General features: G+C 42.9%; 1 protein-coding gene across 9 annotated transcripts in view; it reads right to left on the bottom strand.

The window, feature by feature from the left end:
• Positions 1-18,898, bottom strand: part of MARCH8 (membrane associated ring-CH-type finger 8) — an 86,097-nt gene that overhangs the window by 11,759 nt on the left and 55,440 nt on the right. For 7 of the 9 annotated variants that reach the window (XM_021397646.1, XM_021397649.1, XM_021397652.1 and 4 more), the window contains 3 exons: positions 11,867-11,917; positions 2,439-2,518; positions 1,296-2,141 (listed from right to left, as the gene is read on the bottom strand). In XM_021397646.1, the coding sequence (XP_021253321.1) occupies positions 1,296-2,141; positions 2,439-2,518; positions 11,867-11,917 (977 nt within the window). The remainder of the gene's footprint in view (positions 1-1,295; positions 2,142-2,438; positions 2,519-11,866; positions 11,918-18,898) is intronic. The other 2 variants (XM_021397653.1, XM_021397654.1) reach the window with 2 other exon arrangements.

Raw genomic sequence — 18,898 nt, 5'->3', positions numbered from 1 at the left:
CTAAAAGGACTAATGGCTTTGCTCTTCCAATTCCTACTTTGCAAGAGTTGCTAAGGAAGCAACAGCTCTGCAAAATTCCCAGTTTCCCTCACCATCTAACTCCAGACAGCAAGGACACCTGATACAGTGCTACTACCAGGTGCTGGCATTTGATTTCCAGCCTCAATTTATGCACAGCACTTGGGCTGCATCAAACATAACTAAGTCCTTCTAACCATGTGGAAGAGGTCAGGAACTGAAAGGGGGATGGTAAGGAGCTCAGGGAATGAATATAAGTTACTAAGCATATGTGAAGCACATCCTGGCATGCTGCCATCCCTGTTGATTACTGAAATCTCTCACTGATGTGTAGCATCTTGCCTCTTGTGACCTTGCTGATAGCTGGCACATGGGACTGAAAGAGTGGGTGGATTAAAAGAGCATCTTGTTGATGACAAGCCAGTAAGGAACTAGATTTTGCTGGTAACAAGGTATTGAGGGAATAAAAAATTACTGGCAGGTAGTAACAAAGCCAGCTTCAGAAAGCAGCGTCAAAGAGGAGAAAGATTAAGACAGGAAAATGCTTGGTAGAAGGATGTGACAGTTACTCCTGTACTTGGCATCTCCCGCTCCCCAGACTTATTCCAGAGCTGGGATGGGGCAGGCCTGCAGACAATTCACCATTAAGACAGTCCAGAGCTGCACGTTCCTTTCACCTATGTATATAGTTAATCCTCTGTAGCTGGAACAAGGACATCCCATCCTATTTGGACCTTGCACTACTCACTAATAACTAAAACCAAAAGCTTAGTTCTCCCTTCCATCTTAACCATCCAGAAACAGGGAGGTAAAGGTTAAAAAACAATCTTGGGCTATACTGACCAGATCTCAGAACCAATGTTCAAGCATTCTCTTCCTCCTCATTGCCCACCCTCTGAAACAACTCAGCAGTGGCTGTCTGGAAAACATATTGCTCATTGAAAGCTAAGAAATTTTCAGCTTCGTTTTTAATATGTGTAGCTGATTCTCTCATGATATTCCCAGTTTGGGCAAGGATGAAAGAAAAATACCATATCAGAACCCCAAATCTGAAACAAATTGCAAAAGAATTCATTTGACTCCCAAGGAAATGCTTTTGCTTAGTAGACTTGTTAAGTGCAGGAAAGTAAAGAGAAGGTTGCATGCTTCACATTGCACATATTAAAGCAAGGTGACAGGGTGAAAGAAAAGACAAACAGCACAAAGGCAGGGAAAGCAGAACGGTCACCACTGCACACAGGAGGGCTCGAAGGTAGGCAGTTCTCCGATACACCAACCTGCAGGTATCCCCCGATGCAGACACCGGGGAGAGAGGGGGAAATTTTTCTGAGAGGGGGGAAGGGCAGTCAAGGTCACTGTCCTTCTCAACTGAACATAGCGGTGCCCGCTGCTCTTTTGTTCTCAGTTTCATTGAGGTGCTGTCCTCAAAGACGTCATCATCTCCCATATCCTCAGAGCAGAAGTCTGTGCTTTCCACCAGCATGCTGGAGGATTTCTCAGCTTGGAAGTGACTGGAATAGCTCTCCAGTTCGTGGAACTTATGCAGGCTGCTGGTGCTGGAGGTGTGGGAGAAGGAAAATAGGTAACGCAGCAGTTTTTTGCTTCTTGTGGTGTCATGGTCCACTCTGTCCTCCAGCAAGGGGATATGTACAGCACTGCGGTTCTCTGCTCCTCCTGATGCACTCGAATAGATGGAAAGGGAAGGGATGTAGGAGTGTTTAGAATTGCTAAAAGAAAGAGGCCTGAGATTCAGCGATTTCCTCTCTTTAAGATGAAATTTGTTAATCCTCAAACACTGCTCTTGAGTCGGGGTCAGTTTGCCTTCTGAGCATGTTCGCTCCACGTAGTCAAAGCACTCACTGGTGCTCTGTGCCTTCTGGTCCACGTCATTGAGGGACTTGGAGAATTTCAGAGTGCGGGTGGGCTTTACATTCTTAGCAGACCTGAGCGCCTGGCCCCGATCCTGCCCACGGGAGTTTCTCTTTGCTGCATGTAACGTGTCCTGACAGATTACTGTCACAGTGACCCCTTGTGTCAGAGAGCTCTGGCAGTGAGGATTTTTCAAGACAACAGCAGACTGCACTGGACTGTGATGACAACATTCAGAAAACACTGCACTGGAACTGCATGCAGAACAGTGGAATAAAAAGCACAGAAAGTAAAAAAACAATTACATAAGAGAACACATATAATTAAAAGTGAAGAAATGAGAATTACAGCTAGTGTGGGAATGGCGAACGTAGCGGGCCAGTCAGTGGGATTCAATGAAGCAGTGTTAGACAGCAGTCAAGTCAAACAAATGGGATGCTTCAGAAGCCCACATTGCTTACTTCCCCATACACATGCTTTTTCAGTTTTGGTTTTTCTTAAATCGAACCTTGCACAAGCCTCACTGTAGCTATGCAAACAGGGCAATTTACCTGCAGATGTCCTGGTTGGATGGTGTAACAGAAGCCCGAGAGAAGCTATGAGGAGCTGTGATAGAGGTTGGACTTCCAGCCTGCAGTAACATAAAAACAAAGGGAAAAAAAACATACAAAAAAAAAAAGCAAGTCAGAAGTCAGAAGTTGAAAGAGTTTCGTAGGCACAGCAGTCACCTTCAGGGTTGAACACAGCATATGGAGTCAGATGTCACTCTACATCAGATATTCAAGGGCTAGTTGCAAGAAAGTGAGGTGTCATTGTCAAGTGCTAAGAAGGAAGGTTGTCACAACCTCATCCTTGGAAAAACAGAGATCAGAACAGAAATATTTTTCCCCAAGGTCAGATGCAGCCATCTCTGGAGCGGAACCTGCCAGCTGTCAGACATTGCACAGAACAATAGCTCAGGAAATGAGCAATGCTACAGTAATTAGCATAATTAGATGGAGGTGTGTATACAGACTAGTCACAATTTAGCTACCACCTAATAGCTAATCCTTCAATTTACAACAATGACAAGAGATTAGGGAGGGGCTTGTTTTTTTTTTTCCACAAGACTCTACCATCAGTAATTCATCAACTCAGAGACTATTTATAGGGGAGGTAGTTTCAGTACTAGCATATGCACATGAGTACCATCAGCCAAAACAGACCCTTCCCTGAAGTACTCTTTGTACTTCACGAGGCCTTTCACCCTGCTCCTACCTAGACAGGGCCCTCCATCTCCTTGCAGGAAAGCCAGCCACACTCATGGGACCAACAAGAACACAGCGTGAAATCGAATAGGTGTAGAATTCAGAATTCAGCTGAAATAAAAAAGCTAAGCTCTTGCTTTATTCAGCACTTAAAAGACAAAACTCCAGTCAATATGGTAGTAACTGTCTCGACGGCCTACTATCACAGGCCTTTTTGCTGCTGTATGCTATGAGTTACAAACTGAAACTTCGGAACACTTCCCAAAGGTTTTGGTGAGGAGACACGTGCTGATAACCCCTTAATGGTCAGAAAATCTCTAAACTCATTTCTCCCATGCTCCACAGCTGTTGGATGTGCTGCGCAGCTCACTCACTGCTGCGAAGCATCGCTCCCATTTCCCACTTCAAACAAAGGTTTTTGTTTCTTTGATCGTCCAAGCAAAGCCTGCAAACCACGAAGGTGCTCCAACAGCAGTGAAGAGAGCAATGTGCCTGGCATTGCATCGGGATGTCTCAGGTGCATCAGTAAGAAAAACCAGGTATCCACTTACAGCTGGGCCGGCAGGGGCCAAGGGCGAGACTCAAACACACGCCTCTCGACCTGCGGCAACGCACTGTGGCTTGTTTCTCATCCCCAACAGTTAGGTTTGTATACAGAATAAAAAACAGGATAACTTTGCTCCAGAAAGTAAACTGAACAGTGTCACGACTGACAAAACAAATTAAACACGTAAAGATCGGTTTGGGCTTTACCCTGGAAAGCACACTGTCCCTACATTTTACACCACTTGTGCATGCTAATTACATTGGACTGATCATACAGTGATGTGAATTCAGCTATTATTTGGAATTCTTCCTCTTGATGTTTAACCTATCCTAAAAGCAGGCACATCTCTGACTAAATCCCATCTCTTTGGAAGAGTGCAGTAATTACTTTTTTAAAAAGAAAGACAGGTTAGTGAAAGAGCTGACACTATAATCTGCTGCTATAATTATGCAAATGAAAATTAATATGACTTAAGTAATGAATTATTTAAAAAGACATATTTAGCAATCTCTTAAAAACAAAATATTGAACCATTTAAAAAACACGTTATATTCTGCCATGGAAACAGAGCCATATATTGCTGGAACTGCAGTCACAAATCAATTAATATACCTGTCTCAGGTTTTCTGTTATGAGCAAATCACAGAAGGTATTCTGCTTATAAAGAATCCGCTTTCTTTACTGCTTCACTTTAGAAATGAAGCATTCCAAAAAAGACAGACGTGCATACAATGTGACAGTCTAATAGCAGCTGACTAGATTCAATGAATCAAAATTTCCTTCTGAACCCACATCACTGGTTTCTTGATCCAACTGCCTGGCACCAAGACAGCATGTCAAAGTCTCACTGCTTGGAACATCAAAAAGCTGGGACGAGGAAGAAATGGTGAAATTGCATTTGTATTTCAAAATCACTGTGTCTAGATGCCAGCACGGCTCAGGACAGCTTGCATAGAAGTAAAAAAAATAAAAAAAAATACATCTGAAGCAACTTTCCTTTTCCTCTCACCTTCCTGTTTCTTGTATATAGAGGTCTTTTATGCCATCTTTAGAGTAAATGCAAATGCAACCAAAAAATGAACACCAGTTAACACATATGGAAAGGCACCACGATGTGGAAGAATAAAATGGTGGAGGAAGTTGTGCCCCATCCTCAGCTGAAGCTGATGTCAGCTGTGGCTACCACTAACAGCCATGGGTCAACGTACCTCTTCTCATACCTCCCACTCTCTGTTCCTCCCATGCTTTTGCTTGTGAAACTATTTACACAGCTGCACTGCAGATTAGATAGGATACTGAGGTGAGAGAGAACAAAGCACCTATTTTCCCGAGCTTGTTTAATGTCAGTCATTTCCCTAGCTGCATTTGCCAGAGGACATCAGCCCGTTACAGCAATGAGCCTCTAACGGTGAGACACAGCTCATCAACAAGAGAAGAGTGCAGTAAAATGCAAGCTGCTGCCCAGAGCCCAACAAGCAAAAAAGCCACAAAAAGAAGAAAGGAAGAAACACTGGCAGCCTAGGGCCAAAATATGACAAAGAGGTGATGTGATGGTTGAATGCAGCAGAGAGGTAGATCCAGCTCACTTGGAGTCCTGACTGTTCTCCCATGCAAGGCTCAGCTCCAAAGAGGCCAGGAAAACGAGCAATCAAAGCCTTTACCACCATCCTTAATGCTCCAGTAGCAGCCTCACAAGTAGTAGCACCTTTGGGTAAACCAGCTTCTTATGATGTTGACAGCAGTCATAGGTTTTAAAGCAGTCCTTATCATAGGGGGTTTCTGCTATGTTCATTATCTGACAGACATCCTAAGCTTGAATTCGGCCCTTCTAACCTCAGAATCACTTGCTGAATCTCTGTGGATACTCATGCCCTTCACTCCAGGTGACTATCATCTCCAACAAGAAGTCCCAGGAGCTACAAGCTAGTGAATTACACTGTACAGCCAGACTAGTGGCCTAAAATAGCTCGGAACTAAAGGTCAATAGTTAGTTAATTGTTTCCACTGACATTCCCATCTAATGCAATTCAGTGAGGTCACAGTGTGGCCCTCCCCTCTGGCTCCTGCATAATCACAGTAATTCTGAAGGCAGCAATCCCTGGAAGCCTGCAGGTCTCTATAGTGCTGCCATCAGGATTTATATCCTACATATATGAATGTGTGTTTATGCTGGCGTAGCTGGTTGTTCTCATTCTTGTCCTACTCTGCTAACTGTGATCACTTGGTAAAAGAACTTGGTCTTTTCCAATGACCTACCGGTGACTACCTGCAGCACACCCGCAAACAAAAACACCCACCTTGCCTCAGAAAATAATATAATCTTTGAAGTGAACCATAGTGAACATGTAATTGGCTTGAGTATATTCCATAATAACCTGCTCATCTGAGATGGTGCTTCTGGGTATATTTTCGGTTGTCTTACCCGGAGCTGCACTTCGATACAAGTAATTACACATCATTTTAAAGAACAGGTCCTGAGACATTTTAACAACTTTATCACATTTCCTCCACTGATGGGAAGTCTGAAGGAAGTGAAGAAAGGTTTTCCTCAACACCTGCAAACTTTACCATTTCTAGGTGCCACATAAATAGGACCAACACTGTGGCCCTAATATCTGGGCTACAAAAACATCTAGAAGTCTCAGCTGAGGACCTGGCAACTAACATACTCTGCACTATACACATTTTATAATAGAGCACACCTCTCCTTTGGCATTCAACTGACATTAAGGCAGACAAAGAGTTGGAGACAGCAGCACAGTTTTAAGCCATTTACTCAGGAGGAACTGCAGCACAATGAGCTTAAAAAAAATACACATGTAACAATAGAGCACGCAGCTAAACACACCACAACCCACATTTCAACCTGGAATTTTGATTATGGGTTTGCCTTTATTTTACACTGTGATGAACCCATTTCAAAACTACTCACTTTTGCTGAACTTAAAAAAAAAAGTGCAAGAAAAAGCTTAAGAAGGTAGTTGCACGTGCTGTCAAAAAGACTGATGGTACAAGGTGTGTACAGAACATTGCAGCAGTCTGTGTCTGCTCCCTTCCTGTAAGAACAATAGGAGCACAGTGACTGCCTCTGCTGAGCCAACTCCAACTAGAAGCAGACTCTCAGAGGGCTTGAAGAGACACAGGTAATCACTGCAGGTGTTGGCTAAGAGGAGCCATCTCCCACCACTGCTTTGGAGTCACCTATCCTCCAAATATAGCCAGGGATCTAGCCCACCCCAATGACCCAGAGGCTGTGATGCTTTTCAGCACACAGATCACAGTGCTGTAGTCTGCGATGGGCCGCTGGGAGTTCTGTTTGAATTGGATTCATCTCTGCTGGCATTAACACATCACAACAATGAATGTGGTAGAACCACAGAGAAAAGACAGAGGGATGGTTATCACACTGTATTTCAGAAGAACTCATTACTGAAAAGCTATTTTATCTGTCTCGCACAGATCCCACTTGAACATGTATTAAAAAGGCAAGGCTGCTGCTAGACATGGACATGACAGACACTTATCTCACACAGTGCATTTCCAGAGGCAGTGAAAGCCCTCCTTAGTTTACACCATGGAAACCAGGACCAACCACCCTACATCTGTCCCCTGGCAGGATCTAGGAACAGTCAGCAAAGTCAGGAGAGAAAGCAGAGGTGGGGACTTGGTGAAAAGAAGCACTAAGTGCCACTGTGGGGCACTCCATAGCTAACCTGGCAATTCTTCAGGTACTTGAACACCTACAAAGAGACACAGGGAATGTGACTAATGTTCTTCAAGAAGGGGACAACATTTTGCACACCACACAACTGCTAGCTGTGGGCCACTCCATGCTATTCTCCTGCTCCAGCTGTCCACCTTCACAAGGATACAACGTATTTGTGTTTTTATGTTTCCAGCAAGAGCTGGAAACAGCAGCTGTGGCCTCCAGTGATTATCTGTGGTCTCCAAAGCAGGCCTCCAGCTGGACCAGCATGCCCGGGAACAACGGGGCAATGACAGCAACTAGTTGTGTGGCCAAGCAGGCACTTGAGATGGCCAAGGAGACCACCTATAAGCATACTGGACATCATGAAGTGCAGACAGCCCCAACTGGCAGGCTTTTTCTAAATAGCAGCATGGCAGGATCAAATATCAGTAAATTCTAGCCCATGCAATTCCTCCCTACTGGATGTGTGCCACGTTGTCTTCCAGTGTTCATTAATATCAAGTTTCTTTGCCTGAAATATGATGCATTATTAGAATGGAGAGTGGCAAGAAAAAATGCTGGGGGGAAAAAGAAGATCACAGCAGCTCACCAGTGACTGCTTGCTAAAACCCATCTGACTGCCAAAGAAAAAAGGGTTCCTAAGTTTGTCCCAAATGCTCCATAGTATTAGCATCTTAGATTAACAGAGCATTTTTCCATTCAACAATGATGAAATGTAGGTATAGGATGTAGGAGGAAACACTGTTTATGAAGATGCGGGAAAGATGTATCTGATATTTTCAGGATGATCAACTCCATCAAATAATTCTGGCAACAATTTGACAGGAACTGGCAGCTGGCTCCTTGTAGAACTTTGTTCCAATCTCTGCACAACGTGTATGACTGTAATCAAAATTACATCTAGAAACTAGGAGTGAAAGTCCTCACTATCACACTGTGCCCTGGCACAGGCTCACCTGCCTTTCTCAGTGAGGAAAAATGCATCTCTTCTTCTTCACACTATGCAGCCCTGCTTTTCCTGAGCATCTCAGTCATTTCAGAATTTACTTTGTTTAAGCAACTTCTCTTTCCCTATTCCCCTTCCCTTCAGATTCATGTACCTGGGGCAGGGCATCTCTGAGCAGCAGACCTTTGCAATGAGCCCTAGTCATCTGATAAACTACAGGACAGCTCAGCTCAGCAACTAAAAAACCTGGACAGCTTTTCTATGGGCGAATGCTCACTGAATCCATCAAAGCTTCAGGCAACAGTGGATGTGTGTATTCATATGCTTTTTTAAATCTGTTCCAAGCTGATGAACAGCCTAAATGGATTTTAAATTTCATAGCAAGCTTAGGCTACCACTTTGCATCTGCGCTGGCTGCCATTCAGTCCAAGAATAATTTAATACTTTACAGTGTGCTCTTGCTCAAAAGATAAAGCTGTGCAGGCCTCCAGAAAACACAAATAATTTACATTTTTTTTAGGAGTGCACTTTTGATTTCTTTGCTACGATCTCAGTATCAGCATTTTCAAAGTTTACCTCTCAGAGGGCTACGAAAATAAGACTAAAAGGTACTTCCCCTGAACACTAAAATCAGCCCTCCAGAAAAACCAGATGACAGGAACAGTACACAGATGACCTAAAGATATTTCCCTATATCACATCATCAGTTTACTAGACACTTTAATGCTAAACAATATCACTAATTTGACGATAACTGTTTACAGACTAGCTTTGTCAGTATCCCATTTAATTTGCTTGTTAGCAAAATTTCTTTATTTAAGAGCAGAGGATGTGAATTATCAATACTGTGAAAATCCTCTTTTTTGCTACTCTCAGGCACTAGCTGTGCTTTCGGGTCAATTTTATCTATATGGAGAGGATGAAGCTTATTAAGGTTAATTATTTCTGTATGGCTTGTATGATGAAGGCACTTACTAACGAATGGTGGCTTCTTGGTAAAAATGCTGGCTTAGGGCACAGAGCTGAGATGCGAATCCAGCCTGTATAGCTGTGTGCCAGTCAGGAATGTTCCAATCAGTGTCAGTGCTCTTGAACAGGGTGTTTGGAACTAAGCCTTGTCTGAGTCCTACGGCTAAATCAGTTCAATCTCCCTCCAACACTTTTTTTTTTTTTAAATTTCAAAACAAATATAGGAAAGATTTCATAAATTCAAGCATGTTTTTGTGGAGCAGATTTAAAAGGAGTGTTTGAAATATACTCACCGAAAAAGCAGAGAAGGGCCTGGAGGAATGCCACATCCCCCAGTGCGCAACAGACTGCACAAAACCTAATAGCATCACACAAAGATCCTCCTCCATCTTATTCCCTTCTTTTTCTGCTGCTGCTGGCCTTCATCCCTAGCCAAATGTTCACATTCTTATTTCTTGGCCTGGCCACATGTACCAGCATCTCTTTAGCCTCACTTAGCATCTGCTCTTGGAGGACTGCTCTTCTTGCCCCTTTTGCTCCACATGGCCCCAGCACTTGGGGTCTATGCTCAGAGAGGTCCTGCTACCTTCACCAGCTGATCTCATTTTAGTGGTACCATCTGCCTGCCTCCCTCCTTGACCACTTTGAGCCCTACGGCATCAGCTCCTTTCCTTAGTCACACTGAGTAACACACCATTCTCTCTTGGCTAGAGGCCGAGTTCTGACTCAATCCTTTCCACTCACGTTGTACTGTACAACCGAGAACAGTGGAAAGACACACAGTAATAATCACAGCAGGTTCATAATGACATATCAGCACCAGAAAGGGCTTTGAATCAAGTGCCAGCACCAAGCATTTGTAGCAGCTATACTGTAAGCTAGATTTGAGTGGAAAAAAAGTAGCTGCCACAGTCATTTGTAGAAAGTGTGATCATTGCTTCTGTAAACACACACACACCAGCATATCTGGAAAAGCAGCACACAACTGATTAAACTCAACTTCAGTTAAATAGCTCCTCTTAGAACAGTGCAGTGTCAGAAAGCTTTGAGGACTGCAGAAAGGGCTATAGAGACAGCCAAGCATTTCCTTACATTTTCCTTTACATGCATTCAACTTGCCTTGATGGCCAGGTTGTTACACTATTCTAGATAGACATAAAAGGCACTTTCCTATTAAACTTCATAATGAATGACAGTTTCCATGTACTCAAGCTTCCACGCAGCATCCTGCTAACTATAATCTTTCCTGGTTTGCCCTACAAATTGCTTATGACAGCCATCCCACTGGTGGGCTGCAAAATAATTGTTGCAGCTTAGTGCTGAATTGTCTCGATGCACAAGGCAGCATGCAGATGAATGAGGCAAATCACTGACTAATTTCACCAGAGGGACTTCCACCTCTTGCCCTTGCTAGGAGCAATCTCCAGAACGAAGCAGGAGCACAGAGTGGATCAGATGCAGGTGACAGAGGGTCATAAGTACATTTGTACCTCTGGGAAACTCATGTTTGGAACCAACAATTCTCCCAGGTTGAACTGGCAAAGCTGACTTTTGCTCCCCTTGAGAACTTTAGCTTTTGCAACACACAGCAACCACTTTGAACATTTTAGTGTTTCAAGAAGAATGCAAATCTTGGTGTCTCATTTGCCAGCACTCCCAGGGAGAGCTCTGCCAGAGAGCCAGGTCCTTCCCATTGCACCATCAGCTCTTGATGAATTAAGAATGAACTGTGCAGCCGGCTTTATGTATGCTGCTTCTGCTGGGATAGGGCTCCTCTGTGAGATCAACAGAGGGAACAGGAATGAAACAGCTGCTGCAGAAAGGCATCTTGTGTTGAATTTTGCACACTCTGGGAAAAGTACAATGATACTCGATAAAAATTGTCATTTCTTTTGAACAATGCCTGGAAATCCAAGAAGGAGCCCTAGGAAGAGAGGAGCAAGGGCAAAAAGGAATAGGCACAGTCCTGTTTTGGAAGAGTATGAATCAGAAGTTGTACTCATATTATGTTTACTTCAAAACCCTTTGTGTGAATACATGTTTTCTGAAGCTGAATACAAAACATAATGCTGCATTGCTCCATGATAATACCACCTTCAGCTTGGTCAATGCCTTAAGCACTGGACAGTTGCCCTACTTGTTATTTAAGGTGTCCAGCAATCTTGTCTTTCTGATCCAAAGTGAAAGTTGTCTGTGCCAATATAAGCCACAAAGAGCAGCCACTGTTTCCTTTGTTGGAGATAGGCACAAATAGCTTCATGTATCTTTTCCCAAGATAAAATCTCAGGCATCTGTCATCTATCTTGCTCCTATCAAGCTAAGGAGGCTGACAGTGTGAAAGAGAAAACCTACTGTAGCTTCCATTTCATTTGACCTGTAAAGACAATCTGCATAACAGCAAAGAATTCTAATGTTTCAGCAAAGTGACTATCAATTACAGACAGCCATAAGCAGCATTTTCTACTGGTCACACTGTGATGTCTATCACTTCAAATTTGAAATGAAATAAATCCCATTATCCCCCAAATTTATCAAAGACTGAGTTATATCGAAGAACATACCTTTGAGATGTTACTAGAGCGGCTCACAGAATGCCCCAAAGCCTTCTCATTCTGAAAGAGGAAGAATAAGATTATTGCAGGAGTACATCAGTTATGAGAGTATTTTAAAGCTGGTCAGGTATGGATAACATCTTAGAGCTGTGACTTTTGGGGATGTTGCTTCTATTGGCACCAGTTTGATTTGCCATATTTACTAAGTTGTTTTGTTTGCTTAACTACATATTACATTGCTGAAAATCAAATAGGCAAGACAAGTACAAACCGAGAAATACTAGAACAACGACCTCTCTATCAGTACTGCAAAGCCCTTTCCTCAGATGCCATCTGTTTTGGAAAGGTTATTTCTCAGCGCTGCCTCACTGACATCTAAAGGCAAACATCCAGCCACTAAAACTCAAAGCTCTTGCTTAAAGGAAACAGTGATGTAAAGAAAAGTATCCCAGTGATGTCCTGAAACAATTCTGAATAACTACATGTATGTCATTTCAGGAAACGAAGCAGAGTTACTGAGCAACTTCCTACCTACCACAGAACTCAGAATTAAACTGGAAATATCACACAGGATGGAAATAGAAAAGCTGAAATTCCTGAAACTGAAATCAGTGATGAATGTTTCTGCTACTTTTTCAGTATGCAAATCCTGACTGATGAGGATGACAATCTTAACTACTACTGAAATAAACTGTAGGTTTCACCATGATTTATTGGCTCCTGCTTTCTGAATATCAATGTGCCATAAATGCTAATGGACAGGAAAGTTCCACTGGTAAGAAGCTAGAAACTTATCTGCAAACACTTGTTTGCTTTTCTGAATAAAATCCAACAGGAAACACATTCTTCTAGAAAGTATTTTGAACAGAGCAAGTCATAATGTTTTATTACATATCTATAGCACCACTTCTCTATGTCTGCGAAGCTGGGAAACAAATTTGTTCGAGACTTAAATACCTGAAACAGGGCATATTTACTACTTTTTCCTATGTGCTCCTTGCTGGGCAAGAGCTTCTAGAAGTGCACCCTTCCATCTGGCATTTCAGCAGCATAACAGAGATGCTTTGATAGCACCCTCTTCTAGTTCTTGTTGGCACCAACTGATCATACAGAGCCTGAGAACAGAAGACCTGCATACGTAACAAATGGGGACGTAAAAGAAAGAAAGAAAAAAAAAAAAACAGCTACCAACTTGCAATTACTTCTAGATCAACTTAGATATAAAGCTCTTGGTTTACAATCTATGGTTTGTTACAATCCAAGTGATCTTCAGCTACCAAAGCCCACATCAAGGCAGCCTTGGCGGCTGGGCACCTAGGTACCACACCCACACTTTGGGATCCCTGTGCCTCCATACATTCCTTCTTTCAGCACACTCCTTGAGCAGCTTGAGAACTCTGTGCTGAGAAAAAAGGCGGCAAGGAAAAATTTCAGCATATGCTTACAAAAGCAGACAGGCTCTTCCTTCTAACACAGTCATGGGCACTGCCTGGGCTTCTGGATATGAATCGCACTTCCTCCTTTAAAAATTTGAGAAAGCAAATATGGTGTTCTGAAATCCTCTCTATGTAGGAGTTTGAGTACCTAAAAGGCAGTGAAATAGCCTTTCAAGAGAATGGAGGCAAAGAAAGAAGTGGCAAAGAAACCCCCACAAATTCTGACCGATGGCCAAATAAAAATTTGCGAGGATCTATGTAAGGCCTGGAATAGCCAAATTATCTTCGACTTGAATGCCAGATTTGTCTCCTACAAGGCCGAGTTTGATTTTAGAGATGACTATGAGCTTTTATTACGTAGATATTAGTATTCCTGAAAGAGAAACAAACACCTAAAGACCCCCAAAAATTATGGGCACGATGCTTCTGTGATGACTAACACTGGGCTGGGCTACTGCCAAAAAAAGCCTGGCCAAGAATCGACTCCAACCGTAAGGGAAGGACCCAGCTAATTTCATCAAAGACACTGTAACTATAGCAACAGGAAAAAGTTCATTGAAGCTATAGAATACAGCAGAAAGAAAAAAGGGGGCAGGGACGTGTTCTTAAGCTATGACGAAGAGAGAGCAACACAAGTTGGCAAGAACAGCGACTTGTCACTGCGGATGTGTGAGGTGTGGGGGAAGCGGGCTGTGCTCGCCGGGCCTTGCAGGGATGTGTGGGAGGTAAACAAAGCTCGGCTCTGTGGGACAAGGGAAATGGTGGTGAGGAGAGAGACCTGCAGGCAAGGAGCCCGCCTGAAGCAGCACACAGCCCCACGCAGATGGCAGTCCCAAATGCAGCCCTAGACATCAAAGGTGAAATTCCTAAAGACAAAGTTAAATAGAGCAGAGGTTCTTCACATTAACTCAACACTTCCCAGTACTGCTGTCTAGCTGAAGAACATGCCTGCGAGGCAGCATGACTGAACTTATGCAGATACCTGTGTTGAAAAGGATGTGCTAAAATTCAATAACTGTGAAGAGGCTGGAGGACAAGAGCTGTATTTACACAACTCAGAGCAAATACACTCTCAGCCACACCACAGAAACTAGTCTTCCTGCTCCCAGGGCTGTGATCTTATCTGGTGGATGCCAGCAGCATGAGGGAGACAGATGCTCATATCATCTTTATTGATCTGCTGTTAGGAATGTACCTATCAGAGGTTCCAGTCAGTACACGATTGTGAACAGCTGAGTTTGTTACTGAAAGAGTGATCACTTCTAAGCAAAAAGTGCTCTTAAAAAATACTCCGTATATACAGAGAGCGTGCACATACATATTAAAGTATGTGTGATATTTCTAAATTACTCAGCCACATAAATGCTTTTTTATATTCCTGCTCCTTTACCACATAAAACTGGTATGTCCATAAAGCCAACAGGAAATTTACTGAAGTCTTGGCCCAGACTGGCCAAATTTTGTCCTCATAAGGGCTACTTGAGCCATAGAATCACAAAATCATTTAAGGCTGGAAAAAAACACAGAAGTCATCTAGTCCAGCTACCAACGTATCCCCACCATACCCACTAACCATGTGCCTCATCTCCATGTTTCTTGAACATCTCCTGGGATGCTGACTCCGCCACCGCCCTAGGCAGCCAAACTGACAGACAGGAAGAGCATCAGCTCCGGCCCATGTGCAAGAAGTGACAACTGACACAACAGCCACCACTAGATCCAAAACAGATTTGCAAATACACACACATACTTTTTTCAGTTTGGTTGGCCTTTCCAACTACCAAGCAACTCCCATTACCTAGTTAAAATTGCTTCAGCCTTTGGTCACCAATCAACCCTGTCTTTGCATGCTTCCTAATCAGAGACATTCTTCTGAAACAGCAGCTTCAAGTCTCTGCTTACATGCAGGCTCTAAAATGTGGTGGGTGGAAAACAGATAAAAAACTGAGTTTCATTGTGCAACAGCAATTTCCAGTTCACTGTGACCGCTCAAGTAGCATCCTTGCTGAAATCACTTATCATGCTTTTTTGCCAACTTCTGTAAAGGACAAAAAAAACTATTTTTCAATCAATAAACAGCAACAGAAACACCTCTAAGTAACATATGAGGGCTGCTCCAAAAGTAATGCCTCCTATTTTATTATGTTCACCCATAACATTAGAGGCAGATGTTGGTGGTATGGCCATAGAGGTGTGCCACTGAGTTCCTCTGTGAGGAAAAAATGGCACCGATTGACATCCCCTGACACTTGCTGAGCACTTATGGAGACCAAACAGTGGATGTGAGCACAGTGATGGGGGGGGTGGTGCGTTTCAGCAGTGATGACTGTGACAGTGGGTCACTGCCACTGGCGCAGATTGTTATAAATGTGGCATGCAGGTTCTCATTCATCGCTGGTGAAAATGAATACCTAATGGTGATGGCTATGCTGAAAAATAGTGTTTCATAGCTAAGACTTTGCTCTATCAAATAGCGTTATTGTGCTCCTTGTATCTGTTGTAGTTTCCATGGCAAAAAATAGAAGGCATTACTTATGGAGCAACCTATGTACTTCATGAGGTCTAGCTGTGCCATTTAATTCTCTCATACAATTAAATAATAAAAATCTATACTTAAGAGAATAAAAACATTGTGGAAGACATTAAATAAAGACAGCACTTGGTGTTTCTGATGCTGCAATTCATTAAGGATACCATATGCTTTCCAGTCATGAAGCTAGAAAAGAACTGTAAAGTCACGGAAGGAAAGCTACTGGAATAGATGCATCCTAATGGCAGACACAATGCAAACAAACAAAAGCTCACTTTTCACACTATATCCATCACCAGTACATTTATCATGGAATCTTCTAGATCATTCACAAATTGACATTGATTTGGGAGTGGAAAGGCAAAGCCTCCATTACAGTACTCCTAATACCCAATAAATAAAGGTGCTCAGAGACTATTTCCAGTATGTTCTTATTGCACAGTAAGACATATTCTGGTCCGATAATTACAGCTCTAAACAAGCTCTCCTTCCCTTTTGCAAAAGCATTAGACTTTGCACTTCAATGGAGAGGTCAAGACAAATGCAACATCTGTCAGCATGGACCACACAATTACCACCACTTAAAGCAAGCACGGTTCTCCTTTAGCAGGTCAGTCTTTCTGCATGGGATAATGGGAATCCTACCTTTCAAAATTCATCCTACTCAACTAGAATCACTGGGCAGGCACTTAAAAAAAAAATAATAAAAAAATACAGATAGTAAAAGCTTCTAAGTGCAACAGGGCTTAACTTTCCCCTAGTCATTTGCTGCCAGCTGCTGCTCTGACGTCCTGTCAGATCCTGGCTTAGGCAAACAACATGGAAGGCAGGAGGGGGGAAACGATTTAAAAACAAGAAAACCTGCTACCAGTTCCTGCTGTAGCACACGTGTTTCTAAATTCTGGATGCACTTGCTTGCCTCTGCTTGAATCCCTCTCCCAACTTTCTTTCCTCATCCTTTGAATTTGCTCTCTACTGTGGTAGCAGAACTCTCTCCTTCCTTCAGCAGCTGCATCAGCTGCTCCTTGAAGAGCTCTCCAGCATGTCTTCTCCACCTTGCTAGCTCTTTTCTGTTCAGCCACCACTCCTCAGTTACTCTCACATAATGGCTCTCCCCTTGTCGAGATCTCCCAGTTGCCGCCTCTCTTCCACGCTCCCATTCCCCTTAATCTTCCATATTCAATTCTTCAAGTTATTTCACCCTTACTTCCCTACCATAAGATACCCCTTTTCCACCAAGTGCAACAGTTCTGTAACTCTCACAGCCACGTGAACCCCAGAACACTGGTTCCTGTTGCCTGAGCCAGAGGTACTGTCAGTCCCTTGACAGCAATTCTGGCAGCCAAAAGTGCTCTCGTGCACTCACAAAACCAAGGTAGTACACCACCCTGTCTCCAAACTCAGCTATAGAGATAACACATCCTTAGCAAAAGGGCACCTAAAGAAACATGACTTGCATGTCCTTGCCAGGATGGAAGGAGGAGAAAAATACCCTGGTGAAATGGTTTGGATTTTGTTTCTACACTACTCAGGACTGAGCTGCCACAGTGCAGCCGCAAGACAGTGTGGAGTGAAACTCGGTTCTTCCTCTGTGCCCCACAGTGAGAGCACAAATGCTTGGCTGCTCTGCAGACATGCAACCACACACACCCAGGCATTGTTTCGGGTTTCATAACTGTGATCAGATTTCTAAACAACCTCTTCTCAGCGCTTATGCAAATCTTGCACTGCAATTCTATACCTGAAATGTAGAAAGTGAAAAGAACATATGCTTTTAGTTCAGGCAGGGAGGTTGTTATTGTTGACAGTATCAGCACATGCACTTAATTGCACAGAGTGACTTATATGAGGGGGAAAAATGGGAAATGGCTTTGTCAGTTACTTTCTTCATCTCTCAGCACCATTGGATTGTTAAATTACAATGGTTCTGTCACTGACAGAACCCAACATTTCATTATTTCAGCAGGAAATGCTATTTAGCATCATATCAAGTGAATGTGGTCTTTATTTCTTTGGCAGCCACGAGGCCCTCATGGAAGAGCAATATACCAGCCAGTGCTTTGCAAACTTCTTGGACCTTTCTCCTTTCAATCTTTTACCCACAAAATACCATCATACATCATCAAGGTTCATCAATGATCATGCAGCTAGAAGAGTCACACAAGGATGTGTAATGGCATCTAATCAAAGAACAGTAACTGTATCTCAGCCTTGCATCTCTGCTTGTGTGCAGTATCTACCTCCAGACATTACTGATGCTGAGCTGGGGCCTGCAAGTGCAAGTTTTCCTTTCTGCACAAGACCATCAACCTGGTGCATTTCACTTACATTGCATCCATTTGCACACTTACATATTCATGTGCCATGTGCCCAATTTGTAACAAAAAGTAAACTGCTAAGAGTTTGGCATCTAAGATGTTGTATGGAAGTTCATACCTCGATGTTGCCAGACAACCTAAAATAGATGCACACCTACGGGATGCAACACGTAAAAATGAATCCTTCCCTTGGTGAACAGATTACATGAACTATAAAGGATGCTATTCAAAACCATACACCTTTCTTGGTAATGGAAGCAGTATGCATTAAGCTTACCTGTGTGAAAATGCCATTTCAAACCATTTAACGTATTTAACAGCAGAAAGAAGGATACGAACAAGGAAGCCAGCAATTATGAACAGATTAACAGGAATAACATTCTGTCTTTTGTAGAGTAAATGCATTGAAAGCAACTGCTGGAATTCTCGTGGTACACTACACATGTCAATATGCCAAAGCAATTGACTATTTTAAACATTCACAGATTAAAACTCCCTCTACGCAACTAGTAATTTGGAATTTCTCAAGCTGCCAACAGACATCGGAAGCCTGCAGCCCAGATAACTCTCAGTGGAGCCGGACTTTCTCAGTGTCTACACAACTTGCACGTTCAGCTATCTACTGAAGGAACAGACTGCATGCTATCACATGTCCCTTGTACTTGGTTGCACAGTTTGCTAATCCTGTGGAATCTCCCGAAGTGACACTGGGAAAGCACTGAGGGTATTTTTAGTAACATTTAACATAACATGGCCA

Source organism: Numida meleagris, chromosome 5 (genome assembly GCF_002078875.1).
Source record: "Numida meleagris isolate 19003 breed g44 Domestic line chromosome 5, NumMel1.0, whole genome shotgun sequence".
NCBI lineage: Eukaryota > Metazoa > Chordata > Aves > Galliformes > Numididae > Numida > Numida meleagris.
Note: the sequence above shows the minus strand (reverse complement) of the source record. Positions and strands in the feature narration are given on the sequence as shown.